The 24,372-nt window shown below is 38.5% G+C and overlaps 1 protein-coding gene across 7 annotated transcripts in view; it reads left to right on the top strand.

The window, feature by feature from the left end:
* Positions 1 to 10,331: 10,331 nt before the first annotated feature.
* Positions 10,332 to 24,372, top strand: part of LOC103098466 (mucin-2-like) — a 55,021-nt gene continuing 40,980 nt past the window's right edge. For 3 of the 7 annotated variants that reach the window (XM_056801666.1, XM_056801665.1, XM_007497582.3), the window contains exons 1-5: positions 10,334 to 10,622; positions 10,708 to 10,845; positions 12,877 to 12,930; positions 15,788 to 15,937; positions 16,489 to 16,593. In XM_056801666.1, the coding sequence (XP_056657644.1) occupies positions 10,488 to 10,622; positions 10,708 to 10,845; positions 12,877 to 12,930; positions 15,788 to 15,937; positions 16,489 to 16,593 (582 nt within the window). In that variant the 5' untranslated portion in view covers positions 10,334 to 10,487. Of the gene's footprint in view, positions 10,623 to 10,707; positions 10,846 to 12,876; positions 12,931 to 15,787; positions 15,938 to 16,488; positions 16,594 to 17,264; positions 17,356 to 24,372 lie in introns of those variants that run through there. The other 4 variants (XR_008912718.1, XM_056801667.1, XM_056801663.1 and 1 more) reach the window with 4 other exon arrangements.

The following is a 24,372-nucleotide window of genomic DNA, read 5'->3' as shown; positions in this document are numbered from 1 at the left end:
AAGAGTTTCAGAATATGATGTTAAAAAATTATTGATAGATACTTTGACTGGTAGCCACTGGGGGCACTCCCCTTTCTGGAACAAGGGTCATAGAGACAAAAAAATAATAGTGCATAGGAGAGATACAAAAGTGATGGGTAACCCAACCCCCACTGTCTAGTCTATGACGTCCAATGACATAAAGCCTCATGATGCAGCATCTGATTTCTGGGGTCGTCTTCTTTTGCCATCATTTTTTGGGGGCTGCCTACAGGCACACTGGTCCTTTCTCTGGCAGATCTACTTTTTCCTAGTCCAGGTCACTGATAATATCATTCTCTAAAATTGCTTGAAAAATAGATCTTAATACAATTTAACATAGTCTCTAAAATTTGCATTGCCAGGTCGAATGGTGAGAGCTGGCTCAAATCTTAGGATTCTGAGTTATTAATGTAAAAGCTATCCAATTGCAATTCTTTTCACTACAGAATTTACATTTCCGGGGGCAGCTGGGTAGTTCAGTGGATTGAGAGTCGGGCCCAGAGATGGGAGGTCCTGGGTTCAAATCTAGTCTCATATACTTCCCAGCTGTGTGACCCTGGGCAAGTCACTTGACCCCCATTGCCTAGCCCTTTCCACTCTTCTGCCTTGGAGCCAATACACAGTATTGACTCCAAGATGGAAGGTAAGGGTTTAAAAAAAAGAATTTACATTTCCTATAATTTTTGCTGTTCTTTATGTCTATCTGAACTATGCACTCCTTTGGAAAATTACCAATGACAGACTGAAAGGAAATTTTAATGAATCTAAGAGCATCTGACTTTTAGAACTAGTATTTCTAGGCAAAACTTTGATAGCCAATGCTTGCAACTTGGTATTAGAACATGTTTAATGCTTTAGAAATAATTAGAAATAGATATTACATATATACAATCATTTGATATTTGCCATTTTCTTCAAAAACTTTTACTTTAATTATCTCACTTCTGTTATCAATTCTTGCTTGTTATTATTATTCATTAGTTAATCCTTCTAATCTCAAATTTTCAAATTTTCTGGATGAGATTCTACAAAGGATCTTATCCTCTTGCACGAATCTTATATGACAAACCTCTTTGCAAACATGCAGCTGCTATATCTAAGCTAGATGGTAACATATGAATTCACCCAAAATATGTTTCCACCTTCTATTACAACGATAGCTTTGAGATGGGTTTCATACGCAAATTTATAAGGAGCTAAATCAATTGTACAAAAAATCAAGCCATTCCCCAAACAATAAATGGGCAAGGGACATGAATAGGCAATTTTCAGATAAAGAAATCAAAAATATTAATAAGCACATGAAAAAGTGTTCTAAATCTCTTATAATCAGAGAAATGCAAATCAAAACAACTCTGGGGTATCACTTCATACCTAGCAGATTGGCTAACATAACAGCAAAAGAAATTAATAAATGTTGGAAAGGATACGGCAAAATTGAGACATTAATACATTGCTGGTAGAATTAATCCAACCTTTCTGGATGACAATTTGGAACTATGCCCAAAGGGCACTAAAAAACTGCCTGCCCTTTGATCAAGTCATACCACTGCTGGGTTTATACCCCAAAGAGATCATAAGGAAAAAGACTTATACAAAAATATTTATAGCTGCACTCTTTGTGGTGGCAAAAAAAAAATGGAAAATGAGGGGATGTCCTTCAATTGAGGAACGGCTGAACAAATTGTGGTATCTGTTGGTGATGGAATACTATTGTGCTCAAAGGAATAATGAACTGGAGGGATTCCATGTGAACTGGAATGACCTCCAGGAACTGATGCAGAGTGAAAGGAGCAGAACCAGGAGAACATTGTACACAAGAGACTGATACATTGTGGTACAATTGAATGTAATGGACTTCTCTACTAGCAGCAATGCAAAGATCCAGGACAATTCTGAGGGACTTATGAGAAAGAACACTATCCACATTCAAAGGGAGAACTGTGGGAGTAGAAACACAGAAGAAAAACAACTGCTTGATGGGTTTATGGGGATATGGTTGGGAATATAAACTCTAAACGATCACCCTAGTGCAAATATCAATAATATGAAAAATAGGTCCTGATCAATGACACATGCAAAACCCAGTGGAATTGTGCATCAGCTACAGGAGGGGATTGGGAGGAGGGGAGGGAAAGAACATAAATCTTATAACCATGGGAAAATATTCTAAATTAATTAAGTAAAATTTTCCAAATTAAAAAAAAAACAGAAAACAAACAAATAAATAAAAGAATAGCAAGGGAAATAATGGGAAAAAAATGTGAGGGATGGGGGCCTAGCAGCACCAGATCTTAAACTGTACTATAAAGCAGTGGCCATCAAAACAATTTGGTACTGATTAAGAGACAGAAAGGAGGATTAATGGAATAGACTAGGAATAAATGACCTCAGCAAGCTAGTGTTTGATAGACCCAAAGATTCCAGTTTTGGGGACGAGAACTTAGTATTTGACAAAAACTGCTGAGAAAACTGGAAAACAGTATGGGAAAAATTAGGTTTAGATCAACATCTTACACCCTATACCAAGATAAGTTCAAAATGGGTGATTTACATAAAGTGAAATCATAAATAAATTAGGTGAACAAAGAATAGTATATCTGTCAGATCTAAGGAAAGGAAGAAATTTAAGACCAAGCAAGAGACAGAGAGTATTGCAAAATATAGAATAAATTACTTTGATTATATCAAATTAAAAAGGTTTTGTACAAACAAAACCAATGCAACCACAATTAGAAGGAAAGCAACAAACTTGGAGAACATTTTTATAATAAAACTCTCTGACAAAGGTTTAATTTCTCCAATATATAAGGAAATAAATCATATTTACACAAAATTAAGTCATTCCCCAATTGACAAATGGTCAAGGGACATGAATAGGCAGTTTTCACATAAAGAAATCAAAACTATCAATAAGCACATGAAAAAATGTTCTAAATCTCTCATAATTAGAGAAATGCAAATCAAAACAACTCTAAGGTACCACTTCACACCTAGCAAACTACCCAGTATGGCAGCAAAAGAAATTGATAAATCTTGGAGGGGATGTGGCAAAATTGGGACACCAATACACTGTTAGTAGAGTTGTGAATTGATCCAATCATTCTGGAGGGCAATTTGGAATTATTCCCAAAGGATTTAAAAAGAATACCTGCCCTTTGACCCAGCCATACCACTTCTGGGTTTGTACCCCAAAGAGACAATAGGAAAAAATACACATATAAAAAAATTATAGCTGCGCTCTTTGTGGTGGCAAAATACTGGAAAATGAAGGGGTGTTCCTTGATTGGGGAATGGCTGAAAAAATTGTGTTGTCTGTTGGCTTTGGGAGCCGTCTAGCAGTCTCCCTGAGGACGAGGGCTCGCTCCACCTAGATGTGACAATCCGGTCGAGTAATGGAGATGAGAAGCACTGTGTGCTCAGGTCCACATGCATAGGCATCACACAGGGTTCTGCCATAGCATGGAGGTTTGTTTATTATATAGGGTTTCAAGTACATACTTCTTTGGCACACAATTTTCTATATATGTGTTTCAATGGAACTTAACACGAAGACATGTAGCTTAAGGAGATAATCAACAAAACATTGTTGCTATAGATGAATGACCTAAACAGGGTGATCTAGGGGTTAGTTCTCCCTGACCTAAGGAGAATCATTGTTACTTTTGGTCAGCTTTCACAATCAATCACAATTACTTAGGAGATGGGTAACAAAACATTTCATAGCTAGGTACAAAGTTAGAGGGCAATTTAATGATAGACCAGATTTGAGGTTTCCTCAATTTATAAGTTCTATTTTTCTTGTGTTACTTTAAAGCACCTGGAAATGTTGCCTGGTTTCTGTCCATAAACAGAATTAAGTGGAATGTGTATTGAAGGTGATTGATGTTCTCAGCTTGCCTGGCTTGTAATGGGTGTGAATGTGGCTCTGTGAAGAAGGAAAGGAGGGGGGCAATGGGTAGTGATCTCTAGGTTTTAATTCTGTGAATATAATCTTTTAGGGTAATAGTCTGGGGGGATTAAGGTGGGATATATGTGTATTGATCCTATAAGTATTTGTTCTCATATTATTTCTCTTGTATTGGGGAGGGAATAATAATAAGTCCATTACTTAGGAAATTTGGGGAGAGAGAAGTCACAGAAGGGGATCAGTGGGGGCCTCATTCTCTGGGGGCTGCCTTGTAGATCCCATTTCCCCAGACTGTGACCTTGTACAGGTATGATGGTCTCCAGCATGTTGGTGATGGAATATTATTGTGCTGAAAACAATAATGAACTGAAGGAATTCCATGTTAACTGGAATGACCTCCAGGAATTGATACAGAGCGAAAGGAGCAGAACCAGGAGAACATTGTACACAGAGACTGATACATTGTGGCATAATCAAATTTAAAAGACTTTTCTACTAGCAACAATGTGATGATCCAGGGCAATTCTGAGGGACTTAGGAGAAAGAATGCTGCCCACACCCAGAGAAAGAACTGTGGGAGCAGAAATGCAGAACAAAACCATAGGATTGATTACGTGGTTCAATGGGGATATGATTCAGGTTTTGGCATTAAAAGATCACTCTACTACAAATACGAATAATATGGAAATAGGTTTTGCACAATGATACATGTATAAACCAGTGGAATTGCACTGGGAGGGGGGAGGGAAGGAGAGATCATGAATCATGAAACCATGGAAACATATTCTAAATAAATTTAAAAACAACAACAAAAAAGACAATTCAAAATGCCATAGTGGAAGCTTTGGAATTCAAGGATAAGAATTAAACTTTTTTTTTTAAAGAATTGTCCTCAGAGACTAATATATCTTTCAGGGTGACCTGTAGGCCTTTTTAGTAAGTCAGCATCAAGCAAAAGTGAGTTGTTTAGGTAGAAATTTAATTCAATAAAAGCATAGGAAATATATTAGGGGGAGGAGCTAGGTAGCTCAAGGGATTTGAGAACTAGGCCTAGACACAAGAGGTCCTGGGTTCAAATCTGGACTCAGATATTTCCTAGATGGGTGACTGAGCAAGTCACTTCACCCCCATTTCCTAGCCCTTACTGCTCTTCTGCCTTGGGACCAATATATAATATTGATTCTAAGAGGGAAGGTTAAGGGCTTAAAAAAAATAAATTTTTTGAATTAGGGAATATTTGTTCATGGATCTATAGAATAAGAACATCGTTTTCCTTAATAAATCCTCTAACCTTTTTGGACTTCAGTTCACTCATTTGTAAAATCAGGAGTTGAACTACATAAACTCTCAGATTTTTCAACTCCACAAATGCCATCCTATTACAGAAAGTGAGTTGAAAAGATGATACTTCTACCCTTTAGGAAAGATGTAGGACTAATGTGTAGAAAATATGGGAAAATATAAGATTTTAGCTCATTCTAAGGCAAAACTTGAAAACCATGAAAAACTCCCCAAGAAGAATGATCAAGATAGTAAGGGAAGAAGAGATTTCAGCACCAATTTGGCAGCAAAATAAGAACTGAGAAAGAAGGGAAAGGGGCATGCTGAGGGATGGAATACAGGCTTTGATGGAACCAGATTGACAGCTTTAACAGAACTATATTTAGGGCAAGTCCATTATTCTAGTTGGAGAAGTGCCAGACTCATCTTCCTGAGTTCAAATCCAGCCTTAAATATTTACTAGCTGTATGATCCTGAGCAATTGAGTTAACGCTGTTTGTCTCAGTTTCCTCACTTGTAAAATGAACTGGAAAAATGGCAAACCAGTCTAGTATCTTTGCCAAGAAAATCCTAATGGGATCACAAAGAGTCAGACACAACTGAAATGACTGAATAACATTATTCTAGTTACCAGGGAAGCTAAAGTTGGTCACTCTCTTAAGCCCAGTTATTCTGAACTCAAGTGGGTGATGCCAATTATATGTCCAAACTAAATCCCATACAAATATGGAAAACTCTCGGGTTTGAAAGGCCAATAAGAGGCAAACTAGATTGTAAATAGGATAGGTCAAAGCTCCCTCTCAGCCCATAGGTAGGGTGAGTGACTATCAGTGACAGGATCAATCCTTCTTACTTTGTCAGGGAGAATAAGGAAGACTTAATCTCAACAACAACAAAAATATGGCCTCCCCTCTTGGGTCATGCTTTGTAGTTCCCCCTCTTCCCTCTCTGTTACTCCCCTAGTAGCACACCCTAGTTTATCAATATCCTCTCTAAAATGTGGCAGATACCATGGACACTCTTCATGTCAGATGTGGCAGGAACACCTAACTAAGGTTTGGTATTGTAAAATGGAGATTTGAACCCCAGACTTCATTTCCCAGAAGTCCTTGGTAGTTCCCAGAATTCCCTATAATATCACCCTGAGTTCTCACTTGAGTGTGAGAACACAATTTGTATTTAAACTGACTCTCCGCCTACTTTGCCCCCTCTCCCTGCTTCTGCTTCTAAGCACACACATCTCTCAAGATGTAGAGTAAGTGGCTGTGAATGGGCTTTTCAGCCCTCCTAGATACGTGCTTTCTTACTTGATTTTCTTTATTTCTTAATCTTTAATAAACCTCATAAAAATATAATACTTTTAGCAGAAAAAAACTAATTTTAATCTTAACAGTTTGACAAACCACGTTGGTTGTGACGAAATACCCTCAATCTTCTTAACTTTCCTAAATCTTTACTAAGTTCAGCTTTTAATAGCTAGTGCCTAGATTTTTTTAAGCCAAATTCCTCCAAGAATTTTCAGAAAAGTCTTAAGATCTCCTACCTGCAGCCATGCGCATCAGCAATCTGGACCTGTTTGACCCAGATCTCGATCACCTGATCATGACCCACCCACCTGGCCCCAGCAAACTCTAGCCTCAGAACAGATAGCTCATCACCCCAGGCCCAGGACTCACTTCCACCAGCTGTTAAAAAAATGGGGGTGATTCTCCTTAGGCTACAATTAGCCTCCACGTGGCAAGGGGCAGGGGATAGCAGAGGGGGAGAAAGAGGGGAAGGAAGAGACTTTTGAACTTATAAGCATACCTACTTTAAAAGGATATCTTTTGACTGCATTGATTCTTTCACTTAGCTCACCTGGGGATCAGGGGGAAAAATTCAGCTCCCTGCAACTCTTTAGCCAAATTTGAGATTCCTAAAATCCACCCTTACTGTGGGGGTGGGGGGGTGGGGGAGGGCAACTGAGTGGCTCAGTGAATTGAGAGCCAGGCCTAGAGATGGGAGCTCCTGGGTCAAAATCTGGCCTCAGACACTTCCTGGTGGTGTGGCCCTGGGCAGGTCATTTAACCCCCATTGCCTACTCCTTATCAATCTTCTGCCTTCTGACAATAGGCATCTAAATGGATAAAAAATGAAGGAACTTTAAAGAGACTAGAGGTTATATTTTAAGGCATTTAAGATGCCAATGTTTCATGAAAATCTCTGTATTTTATTGCATTTTGCTGATTGCTTTGTTTAAGGTTTAACTTTGTGATTTTAAGTTCATATATTACTGCATTCAATACGATTCTGTTACACTGAATCAGTTTAATGTACTGGGGTTTAACTACTGTTAAATTCTGTTGCTTTTCTCCTATAACTATACTGAACAAACATTATTGAGTAGGCCCATATAAAAACAGCTTTTCTATTTTTGACTTTGTAAATTGTCACATAGAGGATAGATGTACTCCATCAGAAAATTGCTATAACAAGATTTGAAAAATTTAATGAACTAAATATCTCAAATTGATTTTAAGGGTTCTTTAGACAAGATTTTTAGAATTTTTCTTAACAATCTCTGGTCATTTTGCATTCCCCTAACACGAGGTAAAGCCCATTTGAGTAGCTGAAGTGAAATACAATTAAAATCCCAACTCCTTCATTTATAAAAATGTGAATGGACGCTAGGAAGTTAACCCCAGGGCATTGTACCCCTAGAAGCCTCCCAAAAAAAGGGAGCATCTCTCATTTGTAACTCTTCAGCTCACTACTTTACTTCCACCAGAATGATATCTAGATTGCTTGATGATGTTCTAGACCCAAAATAAGTTTTACTTTGTTTAAAAATATGTTTACCAAGGCTGAAAGTTTTGCTACATCTGTAAAAATTGTGATGAATATCCATAAGTTCATTGGCTTTTAAAAATGCCGTAAAGCAACTTATGTGAAATATGATAGTGGGTTTGTTTGTTTTTGTAATTAACTAGGCTATTGAGAATTTGGGGGATAATATTTGTAATACCATTCTTTATCAAAAAAAAAAAACCTGTTACCTTGAAAAATTCATTTGCTTGTACTCACGGTGGATCATAGCCAGATATGAAGAGGAAATGGATCTCATTTTTGGTGAGAAAGCCTTGTATTCTATATTTTCTTAACTGACACAGAGTATCAAGGATTATAAAGTATATTTTTGAATTTTTTAAAACTCTCCTATTATTATATTTTTCTTGCATGTGCAATATACTATTTAGGCATTTTTTTCTCTCTTTTTTATATTTGGAGCACATGTCATCAGCATTAAGATTTTCTTTAACTTTTTGATTTTACAGTAATATAAGTTTAAAATACATTTAATGTCAATGCATGCCCCAAAAGCTTGAGACTATAAAAATGATGCCGTTAATTATTTTAAAAAATTATGGGACTTTACTTAATGATTCTTTCTGATTCCAAGACAAGATATACAAAAGAGCCATTGCATAGGGTCAAAGAAACCAATCCAGGAAGGAGTGATGCACTCCCAAGCCAATACAAAGGACTTGAACCTAATGTGAAGACTCAAGGTTGCAACACTTAACATATGTTAAGACGTAGGCCTTCCTTGTATCCACACTCTTTGTGAAAATGCTTATAGACAAGTATCCCAAACTTGGCTCCTTACCTGGCTCCTATAATCTAGTCCCTTTTCTATCTTTCATAGTGTGGCAAACTTTCTGTAGTCCTGGCTATCTACTGGGTAAATGCATCATTGCTTAGAACATTTTAATTGGGCCCTGATTCAAGGATCTGTTATAGATTTACTTTTCCTTTACTTGGAATTTTTACACATAAGACTTTGATAGTCTATATTTTCATCCAGAAATTTTCTTTTTTATTTGGATTTTTTCGGATGTCTTTTTAATTTCTCTTGCCAATTGATTCATATACCTCATAACTCAGCCATGCATCCCTAAGTGATCTTGTGTTTTTCAATCACCATCTTCAAGGGGGGAATGTAAAATTTTATTTTAAATTGCAAAGTTTAAATTCCTTTTGAGAAGAATTTTAGGTTAAGAAACATGATACCTCTCCAATCCAGAAACTGAACTATTTGGAGAAGACACCATGAAGATGCCTCCAGACCACAAGCTGCACAAGAAGATCAAGAATGAACTTTGGGTGTGGTTGATTGAACATTTATTTGTATCTATACTTTCATACCAAAGGGGACTGCCCCCTATCTGTTTATTTTTGTCATTGAGGCTAGCAATTATTGATTTTGTTCTTTTTTCCTCTTATCCTCAAATTATTGTAATCTTTAAGTTAATTATGCTTTCATGATCCTTTTGGGGAAACTCTTCCCAATAGGATCAAATGGAGGAATGTAAAATGGAGATTTGAATCCCAGACTTCAATTCCCAGAAGTCCTTGGTAGTTCCCAGAATTCCCTATAATATCACCCTGAGTTCTCACTTGAGTGTGAGAACACAATTTGTATTTAAACTAACTCTTGGCCTACTTCGCCCCCTCTCCCTGCTTCTGCTTCTAAGCACACACATCTCTCAAGATGTAGAGTAAGTGGCTGTGAATGGGCTTTTTGGCCCTCCTAGACAAGTGCTTTCTTACTTGTATTTTCTTTATTTCTTAATCTTTAATAAACCTCATAAAATATAATACTTTTAGCAGAAAACCTAATTTAACAGTATATAGTATTTTCATTAGTACACTCTAACTGATATGATGAGAAATTAGAGTTATCAATTGATTTTAAAAGACAGTAAGTAGGCATTTAAATAAAAACTGAAGGGAAATTTGTTTTCTTGTGTTTAAGAAGTGATCTGATGCAATAAAGGGGGGCAGGAGGATGAGGGGGAGATTAACCAATTTTTCTACATGTCCACAGAAAAGTCAAATAGAAAAATGAACTGAAATTAAGTAAGAAAAGAATTTCTTTGGCCAGAAACCAATAATATACAAAAATGGGTTCCTGAAGGAGGCTGGAAGGTGGCCATTCCTCAAGGAATGGCTAGATAAGGGGAATGTTGTGGATTAATTGGTCTTGTACCTGTTTGAATACAGGAAGCTGTAGGAGATGACCTTTCAAGGTTCTTTCCAGCTCTGTGACTCTTTATAATTCTATTACTTTATGACCAAATGACTATGATTCTAATATAAAGCAGAGTAACTGTTGAGCAATCCAGGTGAACTTGGCAGGGGAATAGAACATAATCTTGGCTGTAATGTCAACCAACCTCTTTTCTTACCATATTTCTTACCATATTTCTGGCAAAGAATCAATTAAAATATCACAATGCCTAATTACAAAGAGGGCACAAAGATGCAAAAAGAGCCTCTCTTTGAAGAGAAGTTAATAATTAGTGCCATTCCCTACAAGCGCCAAGGTTTTGTGCCAAGTTTGCTAAAAGGGGAGCCAAAGATGTTGGGGGTAAGTCAGACCTGTTCAAAGGTGGACCCCATGGGGTAATGTGTTGCACGTGTCTGCTCACCAGTGTCCCTTTCTCTTTACCCAGGTTCTTCAGATCTTGATGGGCCTGATCATTGCTTCATTTGGAGGCTTTTTATTTTTCAGTTTCATTGAGGTCAAATCTACAAATTCAAAAACTCCCATCTTGTATATCACAGCGTATCCACTCTGGGCAGGAGCATGTGTGAGTAGAGTAAATGGAGTACCGTGGACTCTAGAGACCGAAAGGCCACACAGAAATGCCTAGGGAATTCTATGAACCTAGACCTATGAATGAAATGGAAATATTGGGTGTCCGTAACCCTACAGAGGATTACAAAACGATATGAAGTAGGCCTGCCTGCCCCATAATGTGTAGGGTTGCAGGGCGCCAGAATTAGAGTTAGACCATTCCATTCCCATGTACTTCGACCAGTCACTAGCACTACTCTATTACCCTCTATGGAAACTGGACTGATATTGTCCAAGCTTGTTGTCCAAGTTCTTTCCTTAAGGGAAATAGTAAAATCAAAGTCCTGTGGAGGACTGAGGGGCAAATAATAGTGAACAGTGTACTGAGCCTGCAGAATCATAGGACATGAGTTCAAATTCTATTTGAGATGCTTACTGTCTGTGTCAATGTGGTCAAATCTCAAAAACCTTTGTGCCTCGGTTTCCTTATTCATAGAATGAAGGGGTTAGCCTATATAACCTCTAATTTCCCTTCTAGCTCTAAATCTGGCATCCTAAAAAGCCAAACTTCTTAACATCCAGCATTTATAGAGGGATTTATACATGTTATTTCATCTGATCCTCGCAAGAATCCTATAAGGTGGGTGACCATCTGACTGGCGGAGGTCCAACCATGAGACAAGTGAGACCAGAGCAAGTGGTATATAGTGGAGCTTTGTTGGAGGAAAGGGAAGTGGGGGTGAGATATAAGGGAGAGAAGCAGGGAGGGGGGAGATCAGCACCAGGAAAGATGGCTGCCAAATCTCTACCTGAGCGGGGACAGGTTTAACCTCTTACAGGGTAGGAAGCCTAGGGATATTAGATATGAGATTGTCTGTGTTGCCTCTGTTGGTCAAGGTGAGCTCCTTGGGTTCAGTTCAAGGGATGGACCCAAGATGGTGGGGAGTCTTGGTGAGGGGAAAAGGGGGTGGGGTGGGGTAGTTCCCAGGCTTGATGCTCAGCCACACAGGATGGGTTAAGGAACAGATAGTCCTGGTTTGGACATATACTGGGGGATGGGGGCACTAAGGCCTGTTAGATTCTGTAGGGATTAGGACAAGGGGAATTTTGGTCCCAGTCTGTCAATAGGGGTTTTCATCATCATTTTATATATGAGAAAACCAAGGCTGAGGTAGGTTAATTGACCTACTCAGGCCCATACAGTCAGTAAGTGTTTGAAATCAAATTTGAACTAAGATCTTTTGCCTCTAAGTCCCAGTGTATCCTCTAGCTGATAGGAGTGTTGTGGGCAGCTGGAAGTTCTACCCACTTCCAACCTTCCTGGCCTCATGAGTCCTGTTCCAATGCATCACTATCAATCTACTACTCTCCTCAAACGTCTTCATTGGACATGGGTGGAGGGGATATGGTTGGGAATGTAGTCTCTAAATGAACTTCCTGATGCAAACACACACACACAAAAACTCTTTTTTGGTTCCCCACTACCTTACTTACTAAGGTAAAACTTTCCTATCTCAACATTTCAGGTCCTTCCCTGCCTGCTTCCAATTGACCTTTGCAGCTTCACCTCACACTAGCATACTTCCCATTTTTGACTTTCCATTCAAACTGAACAGTTCACTCTGCCCTCTCCTATCTCCGAGATTTGACTCATATTATTTCCTTCTTCAAACCTTGCATATACTTTCCCCACCTCCTATTGAAATCCAGACCAAACTCAACTGCCACCCCCTCCAGGAAGTCTGCCCTGATTCTTGCATATGACAATGATCTCTCTCCCCCACCCCAACACTTCATGATAATCTGTCTGGAGTTCTCCTTAAACTGTACCCCAAATCATAGAAATATGTAATATCCTATCTTAACCTCTTTATCCCATCATATTTCTTTGTTGAAATGGACTCCTACAACTTAAGAATTTGATAATCAAGCTAGGAGAAAATGGGGAGGAGGGTGGAGCAGGGAGAAACTAAACTAAATGAATATATGGTCAGGCAGGGGAAACTATTTCAGATGCATTAACACATTTCTCTACTCTTGACAGTACACCATGTCAGGATTCATAACAATTCTTAACACGCTGTATCCCCCAAGGCAGGTAAGAAATAGCCTCCTGGTGATTCAAATTATTTTCATGCTTAAATAGTTCTTGCCCTGGGGTTTGTGAAGAACTTAAAAAAAAATACTTTCGGATCATTGTTTTTCTCCATAATTGTCTTTCTTGGGAATCCTATGTATTTTACTTTCTGTATTTAAAAATATGATTCTGAGAAGAAACCTATAGACTTCTGCAGTCTGAGTGCTCCATCCACAACCAAAAAGAGATGTTTCACTGGATCTGTGATCTCAATGAAATTCCATCCATCCTCTGTTACAGATCTGGGCTTGCCCATCTTGCCTGCCTTTCATTTTTTCCAGTACTAACTTTGGGCACCCCAACACCCTCAAAGCCTTTCTTATGCTCTCTTGGAATTTCCTGGATACCAATAATCTTGTTCTCAATGTGTGATTGCCTCAGCTTCTCACCTCCCATTCCCAATCATAGTGATTTTTAATAAAATCCTCTGAAACATTTCCACAAGGCAACTTTTCATTGGTAACATTTGGCAATCTATATCATGAGTATCTATGTTTCCCTTTGGGTGATACTGAACTCCAAATTTTTGATGAGTTTATTATTCTATGACCCATAACCAGATATCAATAGGAGAAAATAGCAGGAGGGCAGCTCAGTGGCTCAGTGGATTTAAATCCAGGCCTAAAAAATTCACTGGGACCTCAATAATTCCCTCTGGACCAAAACACATATGTAATCAAAGTGTTTCTATTTGGGGAAGCTAAGTGTTGTAGTGGATAGAGCATTAGGTCTAGAATAAGGAAGATTCATTTTCCTGAGTGAAAATCTCACCTCAGTCATTTATTAACTGTATGATCCTGAACCAACCATTTAACTCTTCCTTATTTTCCTCTTCTATAAAATGAGCTGGATAAGGAAAAGGCCAACCACTCTAATATGTTTGTCAATAAACCCCAAAAGAGTTAGACATTAACAAAAAGCAACTGACATTTCTATTTATCTTTATCATTTTTCTATACCATGCTAATAACCAATATGCTTAAGGTTAATAAAATGAAAATATTTACCTGAAAGAAAATTATTCTAGGATTCTATAGTTTAAAATCCTATATAAGAAGGGAGAGAAAAACATCAATTTCTTTAGGAACTAAATTCTATTAAGACATTTCAGCCACTTTCTCTCATACTCTAGAGATTTGGGCTTTTTGTTAGTTATTTTGGACCTGTTTTCAGCCAACTGCTGAATTTTTTGAAAGGAAGGAAGGAAGGAAGGAAGGAAGGAAGGAAGGAAGGAAGGAAGGAAGGAAGGAAGGAAGGAAGGAAGGAAGGAAGGAAGGAAGGAAGGAAGGAAGGAAGGAAGGAAGGAAGGAAGGAAGGAAGGAAGGAAGGAAGGAAGGAAGGAAGGAAGGAAGGAAGGAAGGAAGGAAGGAAGGAAGGAAGGAAGGAAGGAAGGAAGGAAGGAAGGAAGGAAGGAAGGAAGATAAAATCATGAGATTAAGAAATAGGGGAAGAAAAATCAGATTCTAACTATGTAAAAACATAAGGAAAAGAATTCATTTCCCCCCCCTGCATGTTGGCATATGTAGGTACCTACTGAGTTATAAAGCTCTGTAAAAGATAACCTCAAATATTTGAAGTCACTTAATTTCTAGCTTGCCCTTTAAGTTCTTCTTCCTCCCTAGACCTAAGTTTTTAAAATCTTTAAATACAAGGGCTAAAAATCTAAAATACAGGGAGGGACTAGAGAGATTCCTACTAGCCTAAGTCCTTTGGTTCTATACTTTCACTCCATAATGCAAATTTCTTTGTCCCCAAACTTGAAGTAGCACCAAGTGTCAGTTCAGAAGTTGAGACAGTGATAGGGGTTTCATGGAGAAAGCTCAAAATGATTCTTTTTCACTTCTTTACATGCTTTTCCAAGGAACATCAGCTCTCTCACAATCCCTCTGTGGGTTTTCTCCCTGAAGTTTATACTTAATTCATCTATAAGCACTTAATAAAAAACTACCATGTGAAAGGCATTACATCTTGTGCTAGAGACACAAAATGAAATAGGAAGCCATCCCTGCTTTCAAGAGCTTGCAATCTAGTGAGAGAGATATCCATAAGTATGTTATGAGACATAAAATGATTACAAGGCAATTTTTAGAGGCGGGTGGCACCTAAGGGAAAGACCATACACAAGGAAGGTACCACCTGAGCAGTTCTAAGAATAGGAAGTATTCCACAGGGGTGAGAAGGGAGTATATCTAGATATAGAGATGATCAGAAGTGAGGCAAGCCAGGTGGCCAGCTGACACATTGGAAGGACAGTGAGCCAGTCAATGTGACCCAATCTTAGCCTGCAAGAAAGGCTGCATTCAATGCTGAGCCATCCCTACTTTGGATGAACCAAACAGAAAACCTTGGCCTGGTCAATTTTCCTCAAGCAGCAAATCCAACTTCTGGTACTAATTTAATAACATATAAAATAAATGCAGGAAAAGAGCTAAATGGCTGGGGTAGAAAACTTACATGAGGCAAACTGGCATCTGTGTGGGTAGAGATATCTGCCATCCTACATGCTTATATTTGAGGTAAATCTGGGACCTCAATGGAAGGGCAGAGAAGGTATGCAACAGCCACAAAGAGGTTTCCTCAGGGACTGGGACAAGGAGAGGAAGCATTCAGGAAAGGAAGCATTGTCCTCAGCATCTTCAACAGGTCCTCATTCTTATCCCTCCACCTGCATTTTCTCCTAATCCTAATTTGTCTCTGTGTCCCCTTCTGCCATTCAAGGATTTGGAATCTCTGATTTCTCTTTGTAAAAATAAGCTAATAAGCCTTGGACAATGCTGACAAGGCCAGGGATTGAGTGCCTCTTCTTAATCTCCCTTAGAATCACCAGCTTCTTTTCCTGGATAGTCTATGTATTTTGGTAGCTGCCAGTGGGATTGCTCTGTTACTCTACAGCTTCTATGAGGATGCATTCTTTCACTGTGATAATTTATCAAATGGCATATGTACCATTGGAAAAAGCTTCCTTCATGTAAGTATTTTATTGCATAAATAAAATCTCTTATCATCCCCCAAACAAGCATTTCTCCAGGGCCTCCTCTGTTCCAGGCACTAGGGATTTTTTTTTAATGGGACTCACAATCTAATGGGGAAGCCAGTATGCAAAGGTTCTATTTGGAAAGTAACATTTAGTTCTTTTTTTTTCTAAAAAGCTTATTTAAATTTTAGTTTCTTGAACTAAAATTGTTTATTGAATGAAAGCAGTGTATTGCCCTTTGTGATTGAGGAATTAATACTTGCTTGCCTTAAAAAATAAGCCATATCGAGTCAAGAACACATGTGATAACCAGTGGAATCATGCGTCGGCTATGGGAGAGGGAAAGGGGGGGGGGGAGGGGAGGAAAAGAAAACGATCTTTGTTTCCAATGAACAATGTATGAAAACGACCAAATAAAATAATGTTTAAAAAAAAATAAGCCATAACTAAAATGCTTCTGAAGGAGGCTGGATCCACATGTCTGTGTTCCAGCCTTAGGGGCTGCTCCTTCCTAAGTGCTCTTTGTCCATCTCTATCTCTTGCAGGGTATTTTCTCCCTCTTGCTGATCCTTACCTTGGTCCAGCTGTCCATTGCTGCAACACTCCTGGCTTTTGAGTGTCAAGGAATAAGGAAAGACACTGCTAAAGAGGTGTGTTCCAAAACCCTGTGAGAAGTAAGACAAGTGTGGACCTTCTTGGGAGGAGATTTGACTTTCAGTGACTTGTTTTATTGAACTAAGGGACTGAACTGAAACTTAGGAATCCTATGCCTATGATGGAATGATGAAGGTTACATTGAAATTGAGAGGGGAAGAGGCAGCTAAGTGGCTCACTGGAGCAAGAGCCAGGTCTGGAAATGAGATTCTGGGTTCAAATCTAACCTCAGACACTTCCTTTCTGTGTGACCCTGAGTAAGTTACTCAACCCCCACTGCCTAGCCCTTATTGCTCTTCTACCTGGGAACCAATACTTAGCATTGATTGTAAGATAGGAGGTTATAAGGGTTTTTCATTTAAAAAAATTTTTTTGACAAGGGAGAGTAGGAGGGCATTTTTACTTGGGAAGAAGAAACACTTTTCCCTCTGTAACTACAATCTTCATTGCTCTTTTTCTCAGTCTCCCCACTTTTTACAAAAATGTCCCTTCTCTGATTTGCTGATAAAATAAAACAAAAGCCATGTTCTTTCTGTCTTAGGAGGGAAGGCACTACACAACTGTATTTTCCAAGTACTAATTACAAAGAGAAAAAGTCACACTTTTGGAAGGGGTGGTTTATGTGAAATTAAGTTGTTTGTATAACAGAGCTTTGATGTATGTCCAGATCTCCTGAGATGGAAGCACCCACCACATGGAAGATGCCAAGGACTTGGCAATCCTGGGATACTGGGAGAAGACATTCTGTGTTCTACCATGTAGGTGAAAGCAGCCTCTCCTCATTGACTCCACAGTTGGAATAGGCTGCATCTATAAAACTGTCTTTTTCTGTCTATCTGTCTCTTCTCTCTCCCCCTCTCTGTGTCTTTGGCTATCTTTCAGCCTTTTCAGTTAGAGCAAGCAGTGCTATCCCGGGAGCTAAGAGCCTGAATCACGGCAAGTCTGGAGGCAGGAATCCAGGCTGGATGTTGATGCCTGTATAGCAGTTAAACTAAGAAATGTCTCGTTCCATACAGTACACATCCAAATTCTCTAGGAGTCCCCACAGAGGTCCAAGCAGATTTCCTCTTGGTCATTTCCAAAGAATGCCAGAAACTCCCCCATGGATCCATGCCATCACAAGGGCCAAGTATGATCAGTTAGGCAAATAGCAAAGAAATCCTATTTCTTGTGGATTTTAGAAACAGACACTCTTACTCTAAGAAGTTGTAGGTCAGAGTGCTCTCACAAAAAAGCAAACAGTCTAGGTCTGTTTAAATGTAAAAATTTCAATGTGAACATTTCTACCAGGAAATGGCATTATAGTGCTGTAAAACCTTAAGCTTAATATCAATATTTCAACAGGACTCCATAGAATAAAAAAATCAATCAGAATCAATCAAAGGAACAACAATCAAAATGCTTTCCAAAAGAAGTATCAGAAATTGAATAATCATCAAAAAAGTTTACATTAGTGAAACTAATTTGTGAGGGATATTCCACTGAAAAAAATTTTTTTCAACTCTACTAATTTTTCTTCTCCTTTCCTTCCTTCCCTGCCCTCTCCCTCCCTCCCTATCTTCCTTTCTTTTTCTCTTTTTTCTTTCTCTAGACTATCATTAGGGTAGCTAATGTGTTTCTATGTCCCAAGCAGAGAATGTCTCCAGCAAAAGGCCTGCTTTTATACCAGAAAGGCCCCACATATAACAATGATTGCTTTAGCTCCTGCTTCTGGGATCCAGGTGTTATATTTTGCCCCTCCCTAGGATTTCTCGATGACCCTTAAGGAGTTTTGGTGGTTTCTCTGCCACTGGCACATACCCCCAACAATTGTACTCCTCTAACTTTACAAGGTCCTCTAGCATCCAACTTCTATTTAACCACGTAACAACTTTAAAGGTTAAAAATGCAAACAACCATACCCAACACCTGAGAAAATAATCACTACTTGATACCACCTCAATCTCTAGAGAAGGGAAATAAGAACACTATTTAACTCAGTTCCTATAATGCACAGTCCCACCAAATTCCAGAGAATGACAGAGATAGAAAAAGAGAAAGGGAGAGAGGGAGAGAGAGAGAGAGAGAGAGAGAGAGAGAGAGAGAGAGAGAGAGAGAGAGAGAGAGAGAGAGACAGAGAGAGACAGAGAGAGAGAGAGAGAGAGAGACAGAGAGAGAGAGAGAGAGAGAGAGAGAGAGAGAGAGAGAGAGAGAGAGAGAGAGAGAGAGGAGAGAGAGAGAGACAGAGAGAGAGACAGAGAGAGAGAGAGAGAGAGAGAGAGAGAGAGAGAGAGAGAGAGAGAGAGAGAGAGAGAGAGAGAGAGGAGAGAGGAGAGAGGAGAGAGGAGAGAGGAGAGAGAGAGAGAGAGAGAGAGAGAGAGAGAGAGAGAGAGAGAGAGAGAGAGAGAGAGAGAGAGTGAGAGTGAGAGTCCCAGTTAGGCTGCTCCCATCCATGTAGAAGGAGAACACAGAATGTCTTGGCATCTCTCACATAGGTGCTTCCATCTTAGGTGATCTAGCCATGCAACAAAGCCCCATTACATCTGATTTTCTCAGGGAAAAAAAAAATTGTAACAGAGGGTTCCATTGATACGCGGTTTAATTTTCTCACTTTGATGACTCATACCATCACTTCTTTTTCCTGCAGTTGCCCTAAGGGAGCTGAGGTCCATGGATAGTTAATGTCTAGGGCTTCCTGGTTCCATGTTGTAGGATCAGTTTTGATATATTTCAAAGAATCCCAGATCTTTTTTATATGTGTCCTTCCTCCAGGGGATAGATTCCAGCTCATTCATGCTTGCTCATTCTGGATGGTCACAGATGCACAGCTAGGAGGAACCTTAGAAGTTGTTTAATCTGTCCTCATGTTTCAAAGGAGGAAACCAGAAGAGGAGGGAGCAGGCCATGGAAAGGAGGGTAAATAACTGACTTGGAGCTTGTCTTCAAAGCCAGGTTCTCTGATTCCAGAGACAATGCTTTCTTCACTCCAACAGGCTAGTCTCATAAATCCTCCCTTCCGAGGGCACTAGCCCACATTCTGGAGGTCAGCATGCAGCCTCTACTTCCTCAACAAGACTACCTCCTCCCCTTTTCTCATCATATATTTCCTGCTTGGTTTGCCATATTCCATTCATTCCTTGTGCCAAAGCCTTCATTGGATTTACATTGGAACATACCCATGCTTATCAAGTGTCTCTCCACTGCTACTTGGTTCACCCACTGATTGAATTTCATGGAGACTGTGGGGTTCAGACAACCATTCAGAAAAAACAAAAGGAACAGTATTGTGAAAAAGATGCGTTTCCACGTTATAGGGCAGCTTGAGATCACAAAGGGCCTATCTCATCCAAACACAATCCAACCTACTTGGTCAGTTCTGGGTTCCAGTCATCCCATGCACATCACCTGTCCTGGATACATATATTCTAAGGTGCTAAGACCTGAGAAAGGGGGGCATGTGTAGATAACAGGTATTTTTCATCTGTTACGTGTTTCCATATTGCTAGCCTCTTCAAAAAAAGTTTGATCTTTAACTTTTGTTTTTATGACAAATCATTTCTAGAAAGAAAGCTGCTCCCACATCCAGATTTAACACTTTAATTAAAAAAAGAAATACCCATTCCGGTGACCACATCTGACTGTGTACCCCAGACTGTATCTGTAGTTGCCCCCACCTTTCTGTTTTGAGCAAGGAGGAGTATGGTCCATTATCTGAATAAGCTCTCAGCCTACTTCAGCTCTCAGCCTCAGTTTCCTCACCTATAAATAAGATGGGGGTAACTTTATTACAGTCTTTTTGTGTCGATTAAGATAGCAATAAGCATTTCTACAACACGTTTAGTTTTACAAAGTGCTTTGCATATACTACCTCATTACATCTCCCAAATGACACTGTAAGGTAAGTGGTATTAATATCTCCACTTTATAAATGAGGAAACTCAGGCTTAGAGAAGTTAAATCACTTGTCTGCGGTCATCACACAGGATAGGAGTTCATTTTCTCAGAGCTGTCTCTGGAAAAATTTTTCAAGCTCTCTGCAAACCTCAAAACGCTATTCCAATATTAGCTATTACTATTATGATTATTATTGTCCTTATTCTTACCATCTGTTCTCTAAGACATCTATTCTTTTTCTAGTTGCTCCCAAGACAGTTTCATTTCATTAATGCCTTTGATTTTCATTGTAGTCACTCTGAGTGTCCTCCTTTTGGATTAATGTAGTTGGTGCATTTCTTGTTGCTATTTGGTCATTCTTCAGTCATGTTTGACTCTTCATGACTCCATATGGGCTCTTCTTGGCAAATATACTAGAGTGGTTTCCTTCTTCAGCTCATTTTACAGATGAGGAAACGGGCTTATAGCATTAAGGGGGGCAGCTAGGTGGCCCAGTGGATTGACAGCCAGGCTTAAAAACAGAAGGTCCTGGGTTCAAATTTGACCTCAGATACTTGCTAGCTGTATGTCTGTGGGCAAGTCAATTAATTCCCATTGCTTAGCCCTTCCTGCTCTTCTGCCTTGGAATTAATACATAGTGCTGATTCCAAGACAAAAGATAAGGGTTAAAAAAAAAAGAATGAACAGACTTGACAGGTCACACAGATAGGCAGTGGCTGGGCCAAATGTGAACTCAGGACAGTCGTCTTAATGCCAGTCCTCTCCTCTGTGCCACCCACCTACCTGTAGTTGATTCTGCTTGTTCTCAATTGGAGATCTAGAGTGTGCGATTCTTATTGTGAAAACTGTTCATATTCTTGGACTACTTATCTATTAAGGGATGGTTCTTGATATTGTTTATTTCTGATGATTCCCCAGATATCTTAGTAAAGTTTTATCAACTATATGTAGTGCAAACATTTCTCCTCTTCACAATTTATATGATTCTAATGTTATTGCCTTTGACAATCTTTTAATTACCTGCAATCAAAGCTCCTATGTCCTTTGTTTCTTCTGATCATTTCTAGCACTTTTGTTAAGAATTATCTCCCCAGCTTTTATTGTGACAATTGTATATATACTTCCTGTTCCCTAATTTTTAAAAATAATAGGATTTTTTGCCTGGAAAGACTTACATGAACTGATGCAAAGTGAAATGAGTAGAACCAACTGTACACAATAACATCAATATTATTTGATGAACAATTGTGAATGACCTAGTTATTTTCAGCAATACAGTGATCTAAGACAATCCTAAAGACTCCTGATGAAAAATGCCACCTGCCTCCAGAAAAAGAACTCATGGAGTCTGAATGCAAACCAAACCACACCATATTTCACTTTCTTTTTGTTTGTTCAAAGTCTCTTCAACCAAATGACAAATATGGAAAGATGTTTTATAAGACTATACATGTAATCAGGTTGCTTAATATCTCAGGGAGAGGATAGGGGAGGGAGGCTGAGAGGGAAAGAGAGAACTTTGAACTCAACATTTAAAAAAATGAATGTTAAAAAAATAACATGACTTTTTGTGTTCAGCATTTTGATGTTATTCTGCTATACATTTTGGTATATATTCCAAATTATTTGACTAGACCTCTTTTGGGCTGAGTTGAGTTCTAGCTGTGATAGTATTTCTCATCAATCCTTACTCCCAATCACTTAAACTTTTAGCTTTCTAAAAAACAATTGAGATGCTCAGCTTGCTGGTATGGTGATAACGGAAAGATCACAGAATTAATCTATTAATGAGTTAACTAATTAAAAGCACTTGTGAAATATTTACTATGTGCCAATCACTGGGCAAAGTGCTAGGAAGTCAAATCAGAACAAGATGGTCCTTAAGCTCAAGGACTTTCAACTGCCATAATGGGAAATAGTAAATAATGGGAATAGTGAACAATGAAAGATGTTTTGGTCTGAAAAGTCATAGGATTAGAGAATACAGGCAAAACAGAGTCAATTGACATATCCTTTCCAGAAGACATGAAAGGTAGTATTCATACAGCAAATACCTGAAAAAGGCTACAGGAATACCCATATTAAAGAAAGATGAAAAACAATATTAAGCACCTCCATCCTCTCTAGAACTTCACCAAAAAATGAAGAAAGCCAGCAATAGTGGAACAGGGACAGGCTTAGGAAATGGAGCCTGGAAGTCAGTGAAGTGAGAGAGAAAAGATGAAGCTTGTCAGAAAGAAGTCCTGCAAATAGACATGAAGCCATCCATCCATGCTCAATAAACCATCATAAGCAAAAGCATTTAAGGTTCTTGACTGAGAATCTGAGCCATCTCTAACAGGAACTGGGACAGAATCAGTCTTCAGAGATTGTTGTGCAGGAAGTTAGGGCTCTGCCATATATTCCTTGGAAAATTGAGAACCACAGAATAAAAAATGAACTACTTAGCTCCTGGGCACCAATACCAGAGGGTGATAGTGAAGGGAACTGGGAATCTAGAAGGAAGCCTAACACCAAAAATCTCTAGCTTCCCACTGGTGGGCCAGAGTCTTAGGAGGTGACAGAATCAATTCCTGATTGGAAACTGTAAAAACATGAGTCAATGTGTAAGAACCTCCAGAGGACCATCATGGGACTGAGGCAGAAGCCAGGTATCCCGGAAAAAGGCATGAACAAATACAAGGCATCCCATCTGGATTGGAAGTAGCACCTACCTACAAAAGGAAAGAGGACCAATTAGAGCCTACACATACCATATAAAAGTGACAGGGGAAGTGGGGAGGGGGTGTGGGACTTATCCAAGCACAAAAAACCAAGGTTTGAACTAAAGCTAAATACATCTTATAAGAGGAGAAAACACAAAACATTATGAAGAAATATTGTGGATAAAGAGAACTCCAAGACAAAAACCAAGAAGATAAAAAGCAGTTTCAGAGAAAACTACAAGATTCTCAAAAGGATTATATAAGAGAAATAAAGCAAATGATTTTGTAAAACTTCAAAATGAAACAAGAAATTAGAAGAAAAAACAAAAGAATAAATAGGTCAGAAAAAAGTGATGCCTTCAACAAAATACAATACCCATTACTATTAAAAACACTAAAAAGCATAGAAATAAATGGATCATTCCTTAAAATGAAAAATACTACCTATCTAAAGCCATAAGCAAGTATAATCTATAATGGACATAAGTTAGAAGCCTTTCCAAGAAGATCAAGAGTAAAGCAAGGATGCCCCTTATCACATTGTGTTAGAAATGCTAGCTTTATCAATAAGGAAAGAAAAAGAAATCAAAGGAATTAATAGGCAATGAAGAAACTAAATTAGCATTTTTTTTGCAGATGATATGATGGTATACTTAAGAGAATCCTAGAAAAACTAAACTAAAAAACTAGTTGAAATAATAATTTTAGTAAAGTTGCAGGATATAAGACAAATCCACATAAAACAGTATTTCTACACATTACCAACAAAGTTCAGTAGCAAGAGACAGAAAAAGAAATTCCATTTAAGATAACTCTAAACATTAAAAAATTCCTGGGAATCTACTTGTCAAGACAAACCCAGGAATTATATGAACACAATTACAAAACACTTTCCACACAAATAAAGTTGGAACTAAACAATTGGAAAAATATCAGTTACTAAAGGACAGGCTGAAATAATATAACAAAAATGACAGTTCAATCTAAAGTTAATTTACTTATGTGGTAACATACCAATAAAACTACCAAATAATTATTTTAAAGAACTAAAAAAAAATAACAAAATTCATCTGGAAGAAAAAAGGCCAAGAATATTAAGGGAATTAATGAATAAAAATGTAAAGGAAGATGACCTCACGGTATCAGATCTCAAACTGTACTATAAGCAGTAACCATCAAAACAGTCTGGTACTGGCT

Source organism: Monodelphis domestica, chromosome 6, assembly GCF_027887165.1.
Source record: "Monodelphis domestica isolate mMonDom1 chromosome 6, mMonDom1.pri, whole genome shotgun sequence".
NCBI classification, from domain to species: Eukaryota; Metazoa; Chordata; class Mammalia; order Didelphimorphia; family Didelphidae; genus Monodelphis; species Monodelphis domestica.
This window is presented reverse-complemented; position numbering and strand designations above follow the sequence as displayed.